Genomic DNA, 24,544 nt, shown 5'->3' on the forward strand with positions numbered 1-24,544 from the left:
ACTGCCTCACTACACACAGCAGAGAACCAGCTGATCTTGATCTTTTTCGTTAAAGCAGGGTCTTTGTCTGTCTTATGCACAACCCCATTCTCACTGCCTACGATAGTGCCTGGCATTGAGCAGATGCTCAAAACATTTGTGAACAGATGAGTAAAAGAGAAGTTGAAAAATGTGGCTTCTGTTTGTTAAGTAAGGGTAGGACCTTATGCTAGCCTTCTCAGAAACCATTCAGAAAGGTTTAGGAGTGGCAAGGAGGAAAAATTCCAAGGCGTAAACTATATTTCACAAACAGCACTGTAGAACCTCCACTTAGACAAAAGCTGGGAGGCCTGGAAGGACAGACGCTAAGAGAGCTGGGCTGTACGGCGATGATCTTGTAGTTCACAAGGTCTATCTGAGCTAAGAATACTGCCATACCTATCAACATTTTCATTAAGGAGAGTTACTAACGTTAATAAAACACGAAGTTGGGTCACTGAAGTTTGAGAACAAGCTTTTGGAATGTGGAAAAGCTGTATCACTGGCTTTTTGACTCCCTCTCTACAGGTATAGACAATATAGCCCAGCAGTTAACAAGTCAGACTTTCTGGAATTATTCCTGGCTTTGCTGTTTGCTAGATTTACAACCTCAGTCATGTTGCATAAAGCTCTGTGAGTCTAATTTCTCCCAAATGTAAACTGAACACAGTAATAATACCTGCTGCAAAAGGATGTAAGAACAAAGGAGACTCCCGGTAAAACTCTGAGCATAGTGCTGAGAAGAGGGTAAATGTCCAGTAAGTGTTCGCAACTTAACTACTACTGTTGTTAGAGTTAATCCTCGAGCTCCACCTCATACGCCAGGTCAGATACAAACCCTCCACTACCTGATGGGAGCAATATTTATTACATGGGAGAAAAAATGGGAGGCAGAAATTAACCTGTCACCCAGAATCCCAACCCAGATCATATATGGGGCTAAGTATCAGAGATGCCATGAGAGGCTGTTCCAAGAAAATGTTATTAAAAATAACAAAGTAATAGTAATACCAAGTATATAATGATAATAGACAAAGAGCCATTTCATACAGTCATTACTGAAACCACTGGAAAGAGAAAGTGCCTGAAGAGTAATAAGCGTGTGAAGACAGGGAGGATAAGTGAATATTAATTAATAAATCCTGAATTACAGATCTGTGTTTTTTCCTACATAAAAAACAACATACTTTCAGGAATGTAAAGACAAGACTGCAGGTATATGTGAAAATCAGTGTGGAATTTGAAACATATAAATCAAATTCCACTAATGCTTTTGAGAATTTCTAATATAGCATCATTGCTTTGGAATGATTTGTAGATTTGTACCCATATAAAAAGCAGTCACCATTTTAACCTCAATGGCCTGGTTTTCTATTGATTTATTTGTTTTTGACCAGCACTAAAGCATACATCTCAGCTTCAGAGAGGATGTTGAATGTTGGTTTTCATATAGAGACAATTACTTTTTAGACAACTTACCTCAAAAAAGAGGTCTTTGAAAAAAAAAGTCCTAAGTTAAATTCATAAAATTTGTAAACTATGGCATTAAGATAAAAATTTACTTCATCATTGCCTTCTCCACCTCCTTTCATTCTCTTTTTATCTCACTGATTCACCTTAAACAGACATCTTTATTAAGTATATACAATTCTTAATAAAGGCCAGTTTTTAAGTAACTACATAAGTGCAGTCAGTTTGACAAGAAATAATTATAAGAAATGTACTTGGGAAAGTTAATAATTTATTAAGTATTAACTGCTTAATTATTACTAAGTATTATTACTAATAAACAGTCTAACTAATGCAGGCAAGAATGACACAGAATTTACCCATTTACAGAAGAGATCAGGAATGTGTCAGCTTAATAGGTTTTCACTGGTTGTGTTCAGGTCATACCTGAAAATTATACTTTAGGCTTTAACAAAAAGTTAATTTCCATGCCATTTTATTAGTATTACACTGACTTGTACACCTTCTCCTAATTCAATTATGTGAGGAAAGTACCACATAAAACCAATGTATGTAAAGCTAGTGATGCTCATTTTTCTGACTCTCTATACATTTCTCAATAAGACAGCCCAACAGGATCCTCCTTTTCACAAAGACTTCCCCAAAGAACAAAATCCATGTGGAAGTGAAAAATTTGTTGAAAAAAAAAAAAAAGAATATCACAGAGTATATAAAGCTTTCTCAGTTGAGTGAGCTATTCATCAATTGACCCATTCCTTCAATCATCCAAGTAGATGTACAAAGATGTATGATTTTTCATCAAAGAGCTACTGTCCAGGAATAACAAATTTTACCACTTTGATGCTCTGGCCCACTATGATAGTAAAATAGCATTATTAGAATACTTTTTTGAGTTTCCACAAAATTGGCCTTGATGAAATAAATAAATGTGTAAATAAATAAGCATGGCATTATTGTAATCAAATTCCTTGTTTTAATGTATTTAGCCTCTTAGGAAGATTCAACAGAAAGTTAACAAGTTGGTAGGCATCTAACCAAATCCTGATGACAAACATTTGTGGTGGAGTCCCTATATTTTTAAAAATTTTGTATGTGTTGCCAACATTTACAAATCAAATTTATGGCTTCCATTAACAAATCACAAGAATGAACCACATTGGATCCAAAATATCATGTGGCACCAACAGGCTGGTGCTGAGTGGTATCTACTCCCTTGGGACCTCTTTTGCTCTTAAGATTACCACAGTTCCCAGCACACCCTATTTACTTCTACCCAGACTGCTTCTCTCCTCTCCTTCTTACTTGTTTGACAGCTAAAGGCTTTGGATTTACATTTTGTGATATAGAAAATAAGGTGTAAACAAAAACCATCCGACAAAACAATCTACACAAGGGTAAATATTATGATGCTGATTTTTCCTCTGATTTTCTCAAGAGAACCAAGTTCAGTTAACTCTGAATTTTCATGCCCATCTTCCATGATAGATTTATTTAAATAACATATTTGTCCCCAAAAGAAAGATCAAATTGTACAGCCCTAATCATATTAAGTACTTTCAACAGACACACTCTTCTAACTTTGAATACCATCTTAATACTTCTGCTGGGATTAATAAAGGATCTGTTTCACCAAACTTATGTTCTCATATCTATTTCCTTTTCTCACTTTACCCTTACAATTTGGAATCCCATCCACTGTCATGGTCAACTGTACCCCAAACATACACTTTTAACTTCCTGCTTCATCTTTCTACCAGAAACACCATTTCAAGTTCAACATCTAACATTTAGTTCAAGTGCCAGTGCCTCCACGAAGACATCCTCCTATCCCCACCCACCCCATCCTATACTGTATGTAAGTTCCCCTACATCCCCCCAGAGCCAATGCATGCTTCTGTTGCTTTTCACTACATTGCATTTCACTGACAATTTACGTGTAGATTTTTCCTACCAAACTCTAAGGTTTTTGAGGACTAGAGCTATATCTTACAAATCTCCAAATTATCAGCCAGAGACGGGCTTATATTATGGGTTCAATAATTGGTTACTGAATGAATGAATGAACAGAACTCTTTCATTCATCTGAAAAATTAAGCTCTGCACCTTCTCAAAACAAATTCCTTCCTCCACTATTTCAGATAATGCCACACCCATTTTCCCTATAATTCCTCCTTAAAACTGCAGAGGACTCTCTGAATACTCCTTCTCCCCCATTCTGGACATTCAGTTAACCCCAATGCTTACCTCATTGTCACCCCTTTTACTGTGGTTCAATTCAGGCCATTCTTTTCATTTACACTACTCCCAAGTGCCCTCCTCTACCTACTCTTGGTTTCATTCTAACCCATCCTACACCCATTTCCAGATCTGTCTTTTAAACTCATAGACTTTGGCCATATTATTCTTCTCCCTGAAAAACTGGAAGGAATGAAACTTTACTGCCTACCAAGTTAGGCCTTGATTTTCAGACCGAAAATTTGGCCTCCACATGTATTTTCAGTGGTTCATCCCCACAAACCCCACAAACCAATACCGTGTGCCAAACTGATGAATCACTATTCTTATACCCCATGCCTTTACTTAGGCTTTTGTTTCCACCTAGAATTTCCACTCTCCCATCCCTAGCAGTAATAATATCACTTGTTTATTAAGGGCCATCACAAATTTGACCACCTGCATGAAAACACACTAGTTCCCCAATCTAATGTAATCAGTTCTCTATTCAAAATGTCGATGATCCTGAAAATAATCTAAGGAAAGAGTTATAATTGTGGAATGGTATATAATCTTACTGAAATATCACTCCAAAATTTAGCAACATCATGTTCATTTGCTTGCAGGAATTCTGTAAACCATCTGATGGAACGTTTGCTGCCTTTGTTTTCAGTTTCATCCCTTTCAAAGCGCTCGTTGTGCTTGTTTACAGAGTAGTTGGTCAGATGCATGTATAACTGGGTCTGTAACAAGGAAGGACCAAGTGTTACCACCTGTAGGATTCTAGAACCAGGGGGTCTCACAGAAAAGAAAGCATCTGAACAGGAAAGACAATTTTTAAAGTTTAAAATACACAGACTGACAGTTACATGATTATTTAAATAATTTTCCAATTAAACAGAATGCTGCATTCCCTTAAAAGGATTGCAAATGTAGTCATCTGCAGAATCACTTTACGTTGTTCAAAATATATCATAAGAAGTATTAAAATAGTAAGAATATACAGAGTTATTAAATAAAAGTGTGAAACTATATATTGATAAGCAAGAAAAGTGGCTCTATGTTTGTTTTTGTCTATTCGTTTTTAATGTTGTTAGTCACTTACAGTTTTCAACAAAATTTGGGAAAGGAATTTTCTGAGAGAACATTCTGTGTCTTTTCAGAGAAAAGTTTTTAAAATGAAAGCTCAAGTAAGCAGCATAAACCAACAAGCAGGACTACCCAGCACAACCTCTGCCCTCGACCACTGACCAGGTGGCCGTGGACTCATCAACTAGACCGAGTGCACCTAGTCAACAGCCAGTACGACACAACACTGGAGTCTAAGTGATGGACAGCAAATTCATAGTGCTCTATATTGGGGCTTTTATGTTAAGTTTCTTTATATTCTCATGTTTGTTTATACTGTGATTCTCAACTAAACTTGAAAAAGAATCCAAAATTTAAAACTTTGTAACTGTCAATTAATACACATCTAATGACTCCTTATCAATCTAGTATAAACATTCAAGTCTGTAATTATACCTTCATGATCCTATTCCCAGAGATTACTTTAGATGACAAAGTTGCATCACAATAAATACATGCTTCATGCACATGATTAATATTTTGGTTTGTTAATAACCAAGTATATTTATATCACATTTTATTTTCACTGCAGTGACTTAGGTCTACAGAATCTTTCAAGTAAATACTCAGAACTAATCACTTGAGTTACACGTTGTTTACTAACCTACCTGGTTAATGATGAACAAGGCAGACACAGTTCCTATCCCCATGAAACTATGAAAAAAAATCTTTAAATTAAGTGATATTTAAAAGAAAGAGCATAAACCTATGCTTGTCTTAAAGAAAAGTAAAATTACTCAAACCATAACATTTCTGAGTTTCCATAATATTTGTCATTTTTAATTTTTTATAAAAGCTGGAAAATAATTGAGCTCTTCAACTGGTAAAAAATGTCTTAAAACAAATAATAAAACTGTAATGAAAACTCTATTATTGTAGTGAAAAAACAAACAAGAAATGGAACTTTGCATCTTTCTTAAAACATTATCTTTGTAAGTAGATTTGGAATTCCACAGTCTCACGTCTACCTTGATACAAATCCCCTTCTAAACGGTTCAGTGCCAGTTCAGTTGGATGTCTGCCATAAGGAGAAGTGAAGGCAGCTATGAACCAAATAGCAACCTGCAAGGGATGAAAAGGGTGTAACCATTCCCTACCCTATTTTTCAGCATATAGGCTCAATATAATGAATTGATATATAAAACTTTTCAAGGATTGACTGACTGCCACATTGGTAGCAAAAATGAATGTTTATTATATTTCAGTGTCTGAAATTCTGTCTTATGATCTCCTTACATATAGTTTATCAATCTTTAATTGTTATCCATGTTATCATAAAGATATCTTAAATCTGTGTTCTTACTCTTATCTAACCCTACTACTAATACTTCAAATTAAGTTACCTTTCCCCTCAAATGTGGTTAGACTAGAATATAGTTCCTTGCCTTTCTTACTCTAGTCTCTCCCATCTGCACCCCAACCTCATTCTGCACCTGTAGATCAGGTGACCTTCTTAAAACACCAATCTCATTCCTTCTTTCCCTTCTTTAAAATATATCAATGCTGCCTTCTTCTTAGGTTAAATTCTAAAATCTAAGACATGATACAAAACACTACAAGAGCTGAGGACTCTCCATACTTATCTCTGAATTCCTTCACCTTCTCAGTTTGTGCATTAGCCATACTACACATGTCTGCTTTCTCCAGACATACCACACTCCCTCTTACTTCTGGGCCATTTTTCTGCCTGGAGTTCCACCCTACTCCATCCTACCCTCCACCTGGCTAACCCCCCATTATTCATATTCACTTTTCAAAGATCATTTCTAACGTCTATCTCCAACTGGGCTAGATGCCCCTTCTATGCGCTACCATAGCAACCTCAATTTCTTAGATCATTACAATCACCATCTGGTAGAACACTTGCTTATTTTATTGTCTCCCTCCCCGCTAGACCATTGCTTTTGTAAGGTCAAGTGCTGTATCCATCTTGGTCACTGTTTTTCCAAAATCAACACAATGCCTAGAATGCAGTAGAGTCCAAACATTAATTGGCAATTGGATATATCCACATCTGGATTATGACCTTCAAAAAGATGACTCTTTATCTTCCTTTCCTGTGAAAATGTGAGTTTCCTTATTCCTCCTTTGCCAGGTTAACTGAACATAGCAACATTTGATAATTCATTATTTAATTTCTAAAATATAACCACTCTTAATGAAATAAATTATGTGCATAATACTGGAGAATAATCAGGCCTATGACAAAAAGGAAAACAATACGTAATTGTAATTCTTAATATAATTAATAGATACAAAAATAAGGTTTAAGGTTAACTTTGAATGAAGTATGAATAATAAATTATGGATTGACCTTCACAAAACTATAAATTACAGTTTATGACTTTCATGATAAATTATGATGATAAATTAGAGTTTAACCTTCCTAAACTATAAATTGCAGTTATGAGTTTCATCAGTTATGTATGGCTGCATAAGGAAATCTTAATTTTAGATAGTTGGAAAAATATCTACAGAAAGCTCCATTTAATAAACTTAAAAATGCACACTGAAAGTGCCAATGTATGTCTATACTTTGTATTTGGTCAGTGTAAATGTACAATCTTCTGTTTTGTTCAAAAAAATTAAGTAACTCTACTTATTGATAACTTCTAATTTCTCTGTTTCATATACTTTCACCAACGCTCTACGTGTTTAAACTGTACCTTTTATATAAATCCTGCTCCAATACCATCTCCTCCATGAGGAGCTGAATACCAACTATCCCTATACTCAAAACCATGACACTTTATCACTATAAGTCATTTCTGTCCAGGGCCACTTCATACACATTTGTACTTTGAAATCCATTTCTATACAAGGACACTGCATATACATGTGTATGTGTCATTGCTATACAAGGCCACTATCTACACATGGATGCCTTGAAATGCATCCTTGTGCTCACAACACCCAGAGGGAGTGCCTTTTTAATTAGTCTGCCTTGAGCAGACATCTTTTTTTTTCTAATTTTCACAAAGCTGTCTATAAAAGTTAGAAGCAGTCTTGTTTATGTATACAATTCTCCAGACTATAAAAACCTAAAAGAATGGACTTTGATTCATATAATCTTTATATACAATAGGTGCCTTAAAAGTCCACATTGAACAAAGGAATAAAATCATAGATTCTGTCTGATAGCACTTACCAAATTGGACTCATTAGGTGGAATGTACTTCTCTGTTCCCATTCGCACAAGTCCATCATGGTAGAGAAATATTTTTAGTGGATCACACGATGTTATGAGAATATAAATTCGCAAATCAAACTTGTAACCTTCCATTAGGAAAGGCTTTTCAATGTATTCTTGAACAATCAAATGATCCTGAGATGGAAGTTTGTCACCATTTCTTATCAAAGAAATCCTAAATGTAAAGAAAAGAATTAACAGAATAATGTGATATGGAGGCAAGATGTTTATAAAGTTAAAGTATTCAAGAAGAGAATGGTGGAGTAGGGAATTTCAAAGTCTTAACCTTCACAAAAGCAATGAATAGCCAAAAATATTTAAAAATATTAATGGATTCAACTTCTTTGGAACTCTGGAAACTAACCAAAAGCTTGTAACAACTAGAGAACATTTACACATACACACACACAAAAAACAAAACAAAAAAACAAAAAAACAATGAACAAACAAAAATAGCTGAATCTATGTAAGGGCTATGTAGCATTTTAACTTACTCTAGTCCATTCCCTTAGCCCCCAGATTAGCAATAGCCTTAAATAACAACCCATGTTCCCACTCCAGGTACTGGCTCTAGAGGAAGCAGTACAGACCTTATTTTGTGGTATACATGTATTTTTTACTTGTCTGGAAGCTCCCTAGAGGACCTCAAAGGGTTTGCTTTTATCTTGCCTAACTGGGAACTCTTCCAGTACTAAGGCAGCTAAAATGTAGGGCAATTATTGGAAGTACATAACAGTCCCTGCTGCCTGGAGCAACAAATAATGGTGGGGCAAAAAAACAGATTGAAAAGATTGGGAAGATAGACTGAAGAATGAGAATCTTTGGGAATTAAGAGCTTTAAAAAGCTCAGACATATTACTGAGAATCTAGAAAGCCTTGTGCATACCCAGGACTAGGTGCCCACACAGGCTCTCTACAAGCAGGAAATGAATCCTAAGTCAACTGTAAACAGCCTACTTACAATGTTGGAGGCATGCTCCAACACACACACACACACACACCATCTGCAAGGATTAGGAATTGGTTTTGGTTTTTGGGGGGTTTTTTTGTTCCAAGTGTTTAAGGAAATCTCTGCCCAATTACTAGTTAACCAGTGACTTAAAACAGAAACTGCAGTGGCCACACACAGCAAAGAACACAGACTTTACAGAAAGGTCACTACACAAATAAACAAAAAATACAACAAGCAGCAACAGAAAACCCTAGAGAGAGGTGAGAATCTAATTTCCAGAGTTGCTACATTACCATATTCACAACATCCAATCTGCAATATATGAATCATGCAAGGAAAAAATATGGCCCCCACACAGGAAAATTATCAATTAATAGAAAATGTCCCTGAGGAAACCCAGACATTGGGACAACCAATTTTTTAAATCGACCATTGTATATTTGTTCAAAAAGCTAAAGGAAACCATGTGAAAATAACTGGACAAAGCCATGAGAACATTATCTCACCAAAGAGAAAATATCAAGAGATAAGAAATTATTTTTTTAAAGGGGGATGAAGAAGAACCTTCTGTAGTTGAAAACTACATAGCTGAAACAAAACAGATTTTGGAAGGCAGAAAAAGAATCATTGAATTTGAAGACAGGTCAGTTGAGATTAACTAGTCTGAGGAACAGAGAGAAAAAAATGAAAAATGAACAGTACCTAAGAGCTCTGTAGGAGACCATCACGATTACCAACATATATATAATGGGAGTCCCAAAAGGTGAGAGAAAGGGGCAGAAAGAATATCTATCTGATGCATTAATAGCTGAAAACTTCCCAATATGATAAAAAATATATTAACCTACACATCTGAGAAGCCCAATAAACTCCAAGTAGGATGACCTTGAGATTCCCCAATAAGACATACTATAATAGAACTGTCAAAAGCCAAGACAATGTTCAAAGTAGTAAGACTGAAGCTACTTATCACGCCCAAGAGCTTCTCAACAAGATGAGCAGCTAATTTCTCATCAGAAACAAGTGCTGGTGAGGATTTGGATAAAGGGAACCCTCATGCACTGTTGGTAGGAATTCACAATGGTACAGACACTATAGAAAACAGCATGGAGGAGCTTCCTCAAAAAATCAAAAACAGAAATACCATACAATCCAGTACTTCCACTTCTGAGTATTTACCAGAAGAAAACAAAAATAGAAGTGCAAAAAGGTATATGCACCACTGTATTTATATCTGTGGCAGCCAACATTTGGAAGCAACCTAAGTGTCCATCAATAGATGAATGAATAAAGATTATTACTTATTTATAATGTTCTAACATTAAATATAGTAGCATATAAATTTTAACATTAATGTTTAACATTGAGAAAATTCTGAACCTCAATTATTTACCCTCCAAAAAAATTTTCCTTTGATATGAACATATGGTGAACCAACTTTAAACAATTAACATAAAATTCTGACTAATACAACATGTAGTTTATTTTTTAAATTACTATGGGTAAAAATAATGTCTGATTAAATTATTAAATTATGATTAAAACTTAAAAGGAAATTTGTTGGACTGTAATTTACCTGGCAGCTACATTTCCAAACATCTTTTTTCCCCACAGCTTTTTAAACCACAAGATTAAAATGACTCATGTTTTTTATTAACAGCAGCCTCAGCCACACTTTCCTTGAAAAAGTACATTGCAAAAAGCTAACATAAGAAAGCAAAAGGAAACAGGAATATTAAGTTGTATAATCTATTCTAAGATAACATGTCTACTTTTTGGCACTTCAGCTTAAAATATGTTTTATTCATTTTAAATCTAATTACCATAGCTACATAACAAAAGAAACTTATCTGTAAAGCAGATACATAATTTGCTTTAAGATTCTAGTTGTGAAGAGTTAATCCCCTTTCCATTTCTTTCTCCCTGTCAGTTTAGCTCTATTTTATCAACTGAATTTTACTCTCCAACCTTAATCTAAAATTATTATAAATGCAAATTTTATGTTTAAGAAAAAATTAGAAAACATCTTTTTTTCTCTTTTTTGTTTTCTCCTATTAAAGTCTCAAAACCTATTGATTTAATTTTTAAATTGAATTACTGAACCCTGTGAAACAGGTTGAAAGGGCTTATTAAATATTTAGTTCCAAAAAAGCAGAAAGGAACCTACTTTTTTATTTTTTCATATAAGTACCCAGACATGAGTGAATGCTCACATATATTCTTTTCCTTTTTTTATTTTTTATTTTTAAATATTCTGGGTAAAAAATACCTACCCATGACCCATTGCACCATTAGCTGGTTTTACTATAAAAGTTTTCTGCTTTCTTTTCTTCTTCAATTCTTTCATATAGTTCTGGAATTGTGTATATTCAGCAGGAAAGATCCACGTTCGAGGAACAAAGGTATAATCCAGTGGCCGGCACTTGATCATTCTGCAAATTAGAGGTAATGTGAAAAGCAATTTGTATTCAAAATTTTTAAATTTTTTTCTTTCTCTGTGCTACTGACATTTACAAGGATTTATATTCCATTTCTTCATCTATTGGTTCATTCATAGACTAATTCAACAAATGTCTGTTAAGCATCTACTATGTGCTAGGCATTGTTCTAGATAATGGGGATATATCAATGAAAAAAAACAGACAAGAATCTCTGTCTTATGTATTAACTTACATAGTAGTAGATCAAACATTTATTTGGGTACATACTATGTGATAGGTACTGGGGATAATTAAGATAAGTTAATATGATTTCTGCTCTAAGGAATTTACATATAGACTATTAATGAAATACAATGTGCTAAGTACAATAAAGACATATAAGGCAAGGTAACATATGGAAAAAGTCATCTCTTCCTCAGGGATGGGGACGGGCAACAGTAAATGATTCACAGTCAGATCTTTAAAGATGATTTTGAGTTCTCTGGGTGACCCATAGGTAGCACTTTCTGGTCACATTTTACTCCAGTGTTGTTTGGAGTTTAACTACTTTTCTGAGAAAACCTTGTGAAGCCTCTGAGTAAGTAGAGGTTTTGTTGATATGAACTACATGTGCCTATACATATGGTTTAATGGCTACAATGTATGTCCAGATTTTATTTTTGTTTTTATCTGACATATTTAGTATTTGTTACAAATAAGGCTGCCTATTTGATACATGATAATACTAGGTATAAAATGTCTATTTTTGATTATTCCAAAAGGTTAAACATATTTTACATACTGATTCCCAAAAAAAATATGAAATTAGGAGAATATTTTTAAATATCTGTTAAAGAAAATCTGTTTCAAAAAAGGTGCTTTTTATAAATGTATACAAGTCTTTTAGAGATGAGCAGATTCTGTCTTCAAATGAGATCAGTAAAACCTTAAAATGGAACTATAGTGTATGCACAGAAGTAGGGCCTAAATTCTGAGACCCAGGTATGGAATACATAAGCCACTTGGCCTCCACAACTAGAGATTCATATGGCTATCATAGTTCAACTGCTTTTCCAAGAGAACCCTATAAAAAGTTGTTTCCACCAGGAGAAGGGAAATAATTACCATCTCCATCTGTCAAATCCAGAATAAGCCAACAAGCTAAATAATCTCAATACAAAAATAAGCTAACATTGTCTGGTTTGAAAAGGTTTGGTTTTTTGGGTTTTTTGGTAAAAACAGAACCAGGGAACTTTTAAGACCTTGCTAGTTCTAAAATTCTTTCTCTTCCATTAAAATACAATTTCAATCAATGTAACCTTACGAAAGATAGCATTAAAATACTCCAAACATAAACTTTGAACAGGTCTTCTCCATTATAAGACAATGAAGATTACTTGGTCATATTTCTTGCTAAGAAATCCTTCCTACAGATCTCCCCCATTCCTGGAAAATGGTTGATCCTCTGGAAAATAAAAAAGATAAATATTCTCATTGGCTTATTAAATATATTCATTTATACTACAATATAGTTAAATCCATCCTTTGAGTTTAATGTCTTAATAAACTGACATTAATGTAAAACATTTCAAATTAAATGACCTACAATGAATTCATAGAGTTACAGAATCTATGGTAACCAGAGAATAAAACTGCAAAATTTGAAAGAAATCAGAAAAGGGAGTTTAGATAGATATTGAAGTTACAATTTTCTGTATTGAATAACTGGTATTTTTGTGTCCAAATTATTTTTAGTATTCCCAATTTACTATATTCACACAGATAAGCATTATAGTAAAACTGGGGAAAACTGACTTATTTCTTCCCTACAGTCAATTTTGTATTACCCTCTATGCTAACAGATGAAAAAGAGCTATACAAAAATGTCGACAATCTAAAATTCTGTGAATTTGGCTTCTTAGTTTGATGTCTTTTTTAAAATACAAGTTCGCATTACATTCTAAAAATAAAAGAATAAAGCCAGGCTACACATAGCAGACATTACAAGGTATTTCCACATCCTGATCTCTCCATGCAATCTATTCTATATAACTCAACTTTAACCATAAAACAAAGCACCAGCCTAAAAATAGTTTACTTCCATCAGTTCTTCCTTAAAGATGGCAAGAGGTTAAAAGTTAAACTGGAAGGGATGCAGGCTTCATGCAAAGAGTCAGTACAAGTGGACAGCAATAAAACAGGCTATTCAGGTAAGTTAGAACTAAATTGTAATGTATTGACATATTAAGAATCCTATCTAAAGAAAATTGTATTGGAATTCACATTTCTTTCCTAATAACTGATCTAATAACTTTCCAGTAAATGGTCATGATTAATTCCCCACCTGATAATTTTGCAGCTCTGCAATCTTCTCCTGCTGAACAGCAGAATCACACCATATAAGGTTACTTGTTTCATCCTCATCTGGAGTTTTCATAAATCCCATTTCATCTATTACTAAACGAACTGCAAGTAAACAGTTAAGTTAAACCAAAATCGAAACACTTCTGAAATACATTCATTGTGGAAACATTTATATTTATATATAGTTATATATATAATACATAAAAATTTTAGCTCACAGTATTTCATTTGCAAAATAGTAATTGGTATAGCATAACCTTATTTTTAGTTATAACGATTTATCTAAGGCCAAATTACTCAACAGTAACAAGAACTGTTTTTAGGTTGCATCCAAGATCCTTAGTTTCAATCCTTTGAGACTTAACAGATATACAACACTCCTGAAGAGTTTAGTGATTATTCATGGCACAGTGAAAACATACACACAGCCAACATAACGCATCTACTCAGGAAAATGTTCTTTGATGGTTTTTCATGACCTTGGGCTAGGTACAAAATGGAAAAGGTAAAAATAGTCCCTGATCATAAGACCTCTCCTGTATCTTCTACCTCCCTAGTTCAAATTATTTTTAGCAGTTAAAACCAAGTCAGTTATATTGACTCAGGATATGAAATAATGAAGAGAATTCACAGTAAAGATTTGGAAACTGGCCCTCCTATCTGCCCTTAGCCCTCTAATCCTACTGAGAAAATTTATGCTCAGAGGAAAGCTTGTTTTTTAGTACAAACTATTTATATGCTCTGATTTTGGTTATCACAATCAACATATTGACATTCTTCTTTCAATGAATTTCAGGCTTAAAATAAGCAAAAGCAAAATGCTTAGGATGAATTTGGAGTTCCAAGACAATTCCTAGTCTTAATAGAATGGTGTAACAATGTTTCAGTGTTTCACTTTTAAATGTTTTCCTTTCACTGGTATTTTATATATGAGCAAAAATAGCAAGGGAAAAAAAAGGATCAACTGTCTCATTAAACTTAGCGCAAGTATGAAACCGACAGGCAGACATTTACTGGCCTCAAGTCCTGGGGACTCTTGATTATTTTCTGGCTGAGGAGAGAGTAAGGATTTTTTAAGCTTTAGTGCCTAGAACACAGGTATAAAAGAAGTGACTGAAGGTGGATGAGGTCGGGAAAGGATTGTTGACCTGAAGTTGCTGTTTTCCCTGACAGGCTTACTAAACTTGGGGTTCTTCTGAATGTCCAGGTGACAACACACAACACAAGATCTGCGAGGAGCTGTTCCTTCCTCACCCACCACAGACCACCATGCAGCTTTGGCATCCTGAGGGCTTGGGAGCTGCTGTGCTACCAAGCGTTCCTAAGGAGAGCCAGGCAAAAGCAACACAGCCTAGGAGGCTCCTTTCGCTGCCTCACAGGCAGAAAACACAGATGAGGCCAGAACAGGAGCTCAGGAGCAGACCTGTCCCTTTGTACATGAGACAACATCTGCACTTCCCAGAGATAACTGGGAAGACCAGAAAAGGAACTGGTGGCAGTTATGGAGGGAGGGAGTGTAATGAGCTACTAAAATACAGGTATTAATACACACATGAGTCAGTGAGGCAGGAAACATTCAGATAATACAACAATATTGGGAAAGATTCATTCATTCTTTATATTTACAAAACCAAGTTTATAAGGTCAGTCATATACAAACCTCTTTAATTATGAAATTCAAAGCTTAGACAGCTGATACATTTAAATTTCAAAGAAAAATATAATACTGAGTTTTAAACTTTCACCTTTTTTTCAGTTAAGTTAATCATATTTTGTTTGAACTAAAATTTTATAAATTAAATGGAATCTCTTTAAGGGTGTCATCTTCTGCTGCATAGAAAATAAATCACTTTAACGTTTCTTTTCCAAATAAGAGGGATAGGAGGGTGTAGATGACTAAGGCCTAAATCCATGGTTTTAGATGTTGATCTTCTAGGAGCTCTTTTAAAAAAGAGGTGAACTAATTGCCTCTATCTTGAATCTCTGCCAAAGCAAACTCCCCATTGGTAAAATAAAGATAACCATAGCAATCATTTTTCTCCCATTCCTCTGGCATACTTACATATCCCCTTTTACAATCTTTCTCATCCTCATTTAATGAAAATCACCAAAAATACATACCTTACAAGTTTGTCTTACTTTCTTTTTTTTTTTTGCCTTGACCCATTGAGCTCTCACAGGCTATTTGGGAGTTTTAAAAATAGAATCCATGCAACAATTCTCTAAATTTTAGATATAAAAGACACCTGTATATTCATTTTAAATTTCAATCCATAATTTATTTAGGCAGCATGAAATACTAAAAAGAACACTGAATTTAGACCAAATTAATTCAGGGTCAAGTTCCACTTCTGCCATCTGTGTGACCTTGGGCAAATTGCTAACTCACTGAGCTTCAGTTTCTTCAACTGTTCTGTAAGTGGCATTATAAAAATAATAAAGTGAAATTTCATAAGGTATTAATTAAAGCACTATTGTGAGAATGTATTTCAATATTCCAGAATATGTCTCCATGAGAAAGTCTGAGAGAAATACTTCTCTAAGACTAGGACTAGAATAAGTCATACTTCCTTTGAATAACTGGAATGATTTTATCTTCTGGGCACTGTGAATTCTATAACTGATTATGTTTCAATATTTGCTTTGGTTGTTAGAAACCTCTGAATCAAATCCATATCCATCTCTCACTACAGAGGATCTCATGAAATGTATTTTGTAGCTTTACCAGCCACAAGATTCATAATATTTTACTGTCTTTATTTTTTCTTATTTTTTTTCTTATGGCTATTAGCCACTTCAAATTCACTAGGAGTGAGGAAAGGCAGGAGAAAAGAGAGCAAGGGAGTAATGCAGCCTGTTTCACAGCATTACTTGGAAGATTAAATAGGTGATGCACGTGAAAATATTTGGGGAAGGGCTGTAAAATAATTAGTATTAAAATTACTAACAATCAAAATATTCTACATGAGGAAACAGGCAGTGCCAGGGCAAAAACATAGGTGTCCTGACTATGGCTTAATTATCTTTCCAAGATACAATTCAACCTGTCAAAGTTGCAGTAAGTTACAAGCAAGCTGCTGTTTATCATAGGTTAAATAAATGAAAAGCAAGGTAGCACATTCTTCTCGACACATGGCCAATTAATTCTCTTTCCCTCCCCTATTCTAGGTATTCTCTAACAATCCCTGATAAGCTAAACACCACCAAGCAGGCTTAACAAAGGAATACAGAAATCAGTATAAAAAATGTTAAGACAACTTCAGCCACCCAAACACTTCCTGGGAAAGTGAGAGGGAAGTGAGCTTAAACACTGTTCTTTAGATCAAGTTTGCTTATGAGCCCCATTGGAACCTTAGCAGAAAATGAGAGGGTAAATTAATGCTACCTGTCAATCACTGTTACAATGGTTACCTTATTCTTGTTTTCTCACTCTAGAAAATATGCTGTAAATAAACCCTAAACTTCTCACATCTCACCTCCCACTCTAACTCATTTTAACTCTTCTCCTCTCAGGAATAGTTGGGGAAGAGAGTACTAGGGAAGCTCAATTCCAATGAAATACTCCACTGATTGCTGATGTACTTTGGTGAATTACTGTAAATAGGAAGGAGACTCTCAAAGATTAACGAGGGTAAGAGTAATTAACATCCTTGAGATTCATATGATTTTCTTCAACTCTTAATGCAAAATGATTAAGAAAAGAAGAAGATTATTTGACTTCTTGCGGTATTCATGAGTTTTGCAATGCTCGGCAAAAGTATCTTAATTTAAAACAATTCTTATCTATTCTCTACACTGCAGATACTGCTTACACATAAAAACCAGAATTACATTAATTTTTTTAAAAGCACATCAAAAGATATGTTTTTACTCTATTCTTTAAGTCAGGTTCTCAATGTTTAATAAAAACAGATTTTGCACTTTCCATTTTACATTTAATATTTTAATCTAATGTTCTTATTACTTTACACTTGACTTAAAAATTAAGTGAACAAAATTAAATATTAATCAAAATCATATATAGTTAATACTATCCCATTAGTAAATAAAGCTTTTAGTTTCCACTGATATTCTATTTGATTACTGACAAGTTAAATATCTCATAAAAAAAGAAAATTTTATAGAAGGCATTTAAAAATCAATTACACAGCAGATAATTACCTCTGAATTTCTACATTGTTTTCAACATCAAACTGGTTTTTCCTACAGTTATAAAAATCTCATTAATTCTAAAGAGACCTACCAATTTCAAACTTTGTCCCAGCAACATTTGCTGTAATGATTCCCTTCTTTTTCTTCTTTCTGACTTTCCTTTTCATTGTGTTTTGATAGGGCAATTCTCTGTTCAGATCCAGGTGAGAGGGTCCCTGAATAACTTTAAAAGAAATGTAAACCAACCAAATATCACTGAAATAACAAAAATTCCATACCATAGAACATAAATCTCCTCCCAACAAAAAAGGGAAAACTATAAGTTCTGGTTCTTCAAGAGTTGTCAGTTAATTTTTAATTTTTTTAAAAAAAGAAGCAGTGATGGCCTATTATATCCATATTGTATGACAGGATTAAATCAATCTGCTTACCTCTTTCTTGAGGCAGAGATGGCATTATTGTCTGTGCTGACTAGCAATCAGTGTGTGCTGCTATACCAACCCTTAGGAAATCAGGAAGGCCTGCATTAGTTTAAGTAGGATATGGACCCAAATCACTGAGAGTTCCTATCATAGCATCTTGGTGGAATCCTCAGATTTCAGGACACTGAAGTTATGGGATAAGAAGGTACCTGTAGGGATTTTAAAACAAAGTCATTTAGAAAGCAGCTTTCATGAAATTTTTTTTATATATGTCAATGCTAGTCTTAAAAATCAAGTAAAGGGGGGAGGAGCCAAGATGGCAGCGTGAGTAGAGCAGTAGAAATCTCCCCCCAAAACCATATATATTTTTGAAAATACAACAAATACAACTATCCCTAAAACAGAGACCAGAAGATACAGGACAACAGCCAGGCTACATCTACACTTGCGAGAACCAAGCGCCTCGCAAAGGGGGTAAGATACAAGCCCCGGCCCTGCGGGACCTGAGTGCCCCCCCACACCCCAGCTCCCGGTGGGAGGAGAGGAATCAGAGCGGGGAGGGAGAGGGAGCCCAGGACTGCTAAATACCCAGCCCTAGCCATCCGCACCTAGAGTGCAAACACACAGTGCATGGTGTGCTGGATAATAAGGAAATGGGACAGTAAAATCTGAAAGCGGGTCCTCGCAGCCGGCACCACTGGGACAAAAGCAAAGAGAATGCTCTTTGAAAGATTTAAAGGGACAGGAGCCTCACAGCTGGACAGAAGCTTCCTGATGCACTCAGCCCAGCGGTTTCCCGGGGAACTCCAGGCGCCCTAACCACCTGGGTGGCAGTGCAGCTTGGAGGCCCCTCACAGCAATAAAGAGCCTCCCCCGCCCGTTCCCCCTCCAGCAGGGCTACACCGTAGCGTAGCGGAGCAGCCGCCTGAGTCCGGCCACGCCCACAGCAGGCACACGGACCACACTAAGAGGCCCTGCTTCCACGCAGCTGCCCAGCACAAGCCGCTAGGGGTCGCTGTTCTCACAGGACAGGAAGGCAACAAACTAGCAAGAAGAGACATTCTCCCAGCTGACACATGCACCAACCCCCAACGCCCCAACTACCTCTAACGCCATGAAAAGGCAGAAAAATTTGATCCAGACCAGACTAACAGAGACAATCCCTAAGAAAGAGCTTGGGGAGATAGACATAACCAATCTTCCTGAAAAAAAATTCAAAATAAAGCTCATAACCATGCTGATGGAGCTGCAGAGAAAAATGCAAGAGCTAACCGACAAAGTAGGGAGGGAGACTACAGAAATGAAACAATCTCTAGAAGGATTTAAAAGCAGAATGGACGATATCCAAGAGGCCATTAATGGAATAGAAACCAGAGAACAGGAACACAGAGAAGCTAATGCAGAGAGAGATAAAAGGATATCCAGAAATGAAAGAATATTAAGAGAACTGTGTGACCAATCCAGAACAATATCTGCATTATAGGGGTACCAGAAGAAGAAGAGAGAGAAAAAGGGATAGAAAGTGTATTGAAGAAATAATTGCTGAAAACTTTCCGAAACTGGGGAAGGAAATAGTCACTCAGACCATGGAAGCACACAGGACTCCCAACAGAAGGGAACCAAGGAGGACAACACCAAGACACATAATAATTAAAATGGCCAACATCAAGGAAAAGGACAGAGTTTTAAAGGCAGCTAGAAGGAGGAAAAAGGTCACCTACAAAGGAAAACCCATCAGGCTATCATCAAACTTCTCAACAGAAACCTTACAGGCCAGAAGAGAATGGCATGATAGATTTAATGCAATGAAACAAAAGGGACTTGAACTAAGAATACTGTATCCAGCACAATTATCATTTAAATATGAAGGAGGGATTAAACAATTCCCAGACAAGCAAAAGTTGAGGGAATTTGCCTCCCACAAACCACCCATACGGGGTATTTTAGAGAGACTACTCTAGATGGGAGCACTCCTAAGGCAAAATAGATGTCATCAGAGAAAATAAAATCACAGCAAAGAAAGCAGAACAACCCAATACTAACTAAAGGCAAAAAATAAAACCAACTACTCACAAAAGCAGGCAAAGGAAACACAAAAGAGCTCAGAATAAAACAACCAACATATAAAGAATGGAGGAGGAGGAATAAGAAGGGAGAGAAATAAAGAATTATGAGGGTTTTTTTAATTTTTTTAATTTTGTTATCATTAATCTACAGTTACATGAAGAACATTATCTTAAATAGTCTCTCCCTTACCCCAAATCCCCCCCCCACAAACCCCATTAGTCACTGTCCATCGGCATAGTAACATGTTGTAGAATCACTACTGGTCTTCTCTGTGTTGCAAAGCCCACGCCTTTCCCCCACCCCCAACATTATGCATGCTAATCATAATACCCCCTTTATTCTTCCCTGTCCTTATCCCTCCCTACCCTCCCATTCTCCCCAGTCTATTTCCCTTTGGTAACTGTTAGTCCATTCTTGGGTTCTGTGATTCTGCTGCTGTTTTGTTCCTTCAGTTTTTCTTTTGTTCTTATACTCCACAGATGAGTGAAATCATTTGGTATTTGTCTTTCTTCACTTGGCTTATCTCACTGAGCATAATACCCTTTAGCTCCATCCATGTTGTTGGAACTAGTAGGATTTGTTTTCTTATGCCTGAATAATATTCCATTGTGTATATGTACCACATCTTCCTTATCCATTCATCTACTGATGGACACTTAGGTTGCTTCCATTTCTTGGCTATTGTAAAGAGTGCTGTGATAAACAAAGGGGTGCATCTGTCTTTTTCAAACTGGAGTGCTGCATCCTTAGGGTAAATTCCTAGAAGTGGAATTCCTGGGTCAAATGGTAAGTCTATTTTAAGCATTTTTAGGAACCTCCATATTGCTTTCCACAATGGTTGAACTAATTTACATTCCAACCAGCAGCATAGGAGGGTTCCCCTTTCTCCATAACTTCGCCAACATTTGTTGTTGGTCGTCTTTTCAATGATGGCCATCCTTACTGGTGTGAGGTGATATCTCATTGTGGATTTAATTTGCATTTCTCTGATAACTAGCAATGTGGAGCATCTTTTCATGTGTCTGTTGGCCATGTGAATTTCTTCATTGGAGAACTGGTCAGCTCCTCTGCCCATTTTTAAATTGGATTATTTGATTTTTGTTTGTTGAGGTGCATGAGCTCTTTATATCTATTGGATGTCAAGCCTTTATCAGATCTGTCATTTACGAATATATTCTCCCATACTGTAGGGTACCTTTTTGTTCTATTGATGGTGTCCTTTGCCGTAACAGAAACTTTTCAACTTGATATAGTCCCACTTGATCATTTTTGCTTTTGTTTTCCTTGCCCAGGGAGATATAATCATGAAGAAGTCACTCATGTTTACATCCAAGAGATTATTGCCTGTTTTTTTTCTAAGAGTTTTATGGTTTCATGACATACATTCAGGTCTTTGATCCATTTTGAATTTACTTTTGTGTAAGGGTTTAGACAGTGATCCAGTTTCATTCTCTTACATGTAGCTGTCCAGTTTTGCCACCACCATCTGTTGAAGAGACTGTCATTTCCCCATTGTATGTCCATGGCTCCTTTATCGAATATTAATAGATTATATATGTTTGGGTTAATGTCTGGAGTCTCTAATCTGTTCCACTGTTCTGTGGCTCTGTTCTTGTGCCAGTACCAAACTGTCTTGATTACTATGGCTTTGTAGTAGAGCTTGAGGTTGGGGAGTGAGATCCCCACCACTTTATTCTTCTTTCTCACAATTGCTTTGGCTATTCAGGGTCTTTGGTGTTTCCATATGAATTTTTGAACTATTTGTTCCAGTTCACTGAAGAATGCTGGTGGTAATTTGATAGGGATTGCATTGAATCTGTATATTGCTTTGGGCAGGATGGCCATTTTGACAATATTGATTCTTCTTAGCCAAGAGCATGGGATGAGTTTCCATTTGTCAGTGTCCTCTTTAATTTCTCTTAAGAGTGTCTTATAGTTTTCAGGGTATGGGTCTTTCACTTCTTTGGTTAGGTTTATTCCTAGGTATTTTATTCTTTTTGATGCAATTGTGAATGGAATTATTTTCCTGATTTCTCTTTCTATTGGCTCATATTTAGTGTATAGGAAAGCCACAGATTTCTGTGTGTTAATTTTGTATCCTGCAACTTTGCTGCATTCCGATATCAGCTCTAGTAGTTTTGGAGTGGAGTCTTTAGGCTTTTTTATGTACAATATTATGTCATCTCAAATAGTGACAGTTTAGCTTCTTTACAATATGGATTCCTTGTATTTCTTTGTTTTGTCTAAATGCCATGGCTAGGATCTCCAGTACTATGTTGAATAACAGTGGGGAGAGTGGGCATCCCTGTCTTGTTCCCGATCTCAGAGGAAAAGCTTTCAGCTTCTCGCTGTTCAGTATGATGTCGGCTGTGGGTTTATCATATATGGCCTTTATTATGTTGAGGTACGTGCCCTCTATACCCATTTTGCTGAGAGTTTTTATCATGAATGGATGTTGAGTTTTGTCAAATGCTTTTTCAGCATCTATGGAGATGACCATGTGGTTTTTGTGCTTCTGTTGATGTGGTGGATGATGTTGATGGATTTTCGAATGTTGTACCATCCTTGCATCCCTGGGATGAATCCCATTTGGTCATGGTGAATGACCCTCTTGATGTATTTTTGAATACGGTTTGCTAATATTTTGTTCAGTATTTTTGCATCTATGTTCATCAGGGAGATTGGTCTGTAGTTTTCTTTTTTGGTGGGGTCTTTGCCTAGTTTTGGTATTAGGGTGATGCTGGCTTCAAAGAATGAGTTTGGGGGTATTCCCTCCTCTTCCATTTTTTGGAAAACCAAGGAGAATGGGTATTATATCTTCTCTGTATGTCTGATAAAATTCCGAGGTAAATCCACCTGGACCGGGTGTTTTTATCTTGGGTAGTTTTTTGATTACCGCTTCAATTTCTTTGCTGGTAATTGGTTTGTTTAGGTTTTGTGTTTCTTCCTTGGTCAGTCTTGGAAGGTTGTATTTTTCTAGGAAGTCATCCATTTTTTCGGTTTTTCCACCTTCTTAGCATATAGGTTTTCATAGTAGTCTCTAATAATTCTTTGTATTTCTGTTGGGTCTGTCGTGATGTTTCTTTCTCATTTCTGATTCTGTTGATGTGTGTTGATACTCTTTTTCTCCTAAACAAAATAGATAAGCCTCTAGCCAGACTTATTATTTTCTCAAAGAACCAGCTCTTGGTTTCATTGATTTTTTCTATTGTTTTATTCTTCTCAATTTTGTTTATTTCTTCTCTGATCTTTATTATGTCCCTCCTTCTGCTGACTTTAGGCCTCATTTGTTCTTTTTCCAATTTTGATAATTGTGACATTAGACTATTCATTTGGGTTTGTTCTTCCTTCTTTAAATATGCCTGGATTGCTATACACTTTCCTCTTAAGACTGCTTTCGCTGCGTCCCACAGAAGTTGGGGCTTTGTGTTGTTGTTATTTATTGCCATATATTGCTGGATCTCCATTTTAATTTGGTCGTTGATCCATTGACTATTTAGAAACATGTTGTTAAGCCTCCATGTGTTTGTGAGCCTTTTTGCTTTCTTGGTACAATTTATTTCTAGTTTTATGCCTTTGTGGTCCGAAAAGTTGGTTGGTTGGATTTTCAATCTTTTGGAATTTACTGAGGCTCTTTTTGTGGCCTAGTATGTGTTCTATTCTGGAGAACGTTCCATGTGCACTTGAGAAGAATGTATATCCTGTTGCTTTTGGGTGTAGAGTTCTATAGATGCCTATTAGGTCCACCTGTTCTAGTGTGTTGTTCAGTGCCTCTGTGTCCTTACTTATTTTCTGTTTGGTGGTTCTGTCCTTTGGAGTGAATGGTGTGTTGAAGTCTCCTAAAATGAATGCATTGCAGTTTATTTCCTCCTTTAGTTCTGTTAGTACTTGTTTCACATATGCTGGTGCTCCTGTGTTGGGTGCATATATATTTATAATGGTTATATCCTCTTTTTGGACTGAGCCCTTTATCATTATGTAATGTCCTTCTTTATCTCTTGTTACTTTCTTTGTTTTGAAGTTTATTTTGTCTGATACTAGTACTGCAACACCTGCTTTTTTCTCCCTATTGTTTGCATGAAATATCTTTTTCCATCCCTTGACTTTTAGTCTGTGCATGTCTTTGGGTTTGAGGTGAGTTTCTTGT

The 24,544-nt window shown here is 35.8% G+C and overlaps 1 protein-coding gene across 6 annotated transcripts in view; it reads right to left on the bottom strand.

Moving 5' to 3' along the window:
* The window catches only part of TTLL7 (tubulin tyrosine ligase like 7), a 150,532-nt gene that overhangs the window by 77,252 nt on the left and 48,736 nt on the right, over nucleotides 1-24,544 (bottom strand). For 5 of the 6 annotated variants that reach the window (XM_057500368.1, XM_057500369.1, XM_036890263.2 and 2 more), the window contains 7 exons: nucleotides 18,340-18,410; nucleotides 18,000-18,131; nucleotides 13,737-13,858; nucleotides 12,790-12,857; nucleotides 11,246-11,404; nucleotides 7,979-8,195; nucleotides 4,281-4,445 (listed from right to left, as the gene is read on the bottom strand). In XM_057500368.1, the coding sequence (XP_057356351.1) occupies nucleotides 4,281-4,445; nucleotides 7,979-8,195; nucleotides 11,246-11,404; nucleotides 12,790-12,857; nucleotides 13,737-13,858; nucleotides 18,000-18,131; nucleotides 18,340-18,364 (888 nt within the window). In that variant the 5' untranslated portion in view covers nucleotides 18,365-18,410. The remainder of the gene's footprint in view (nucleotides 1-4,280; nucleotides 4,446-7,978; nucleotides 8,196-11,245; nucleotides 11,405-12,789; nucleotides 12,858-13,736; nucleotides 13,859-17,999; nucleotides 18,132-18,339; nucleotides 18,411-24,544) is intronic. The other variant, XM_057500372.1, reaches the window with a different exon arrangement.

The sequence above is a fragment of the Manis pentadactyla genome, chromosome 4 (genome assembly GCF_030020395.1).
Source record: "Manis pentadactyla isolate mManPen7 chromosome 4, mManPen7.hap1, whole genome shotgun sequence".
NCBI lineage: Eukaryota > Metazoa > Chordata > Mammalia > Pholidota > Manidae > Manis > Manis pentadactyla.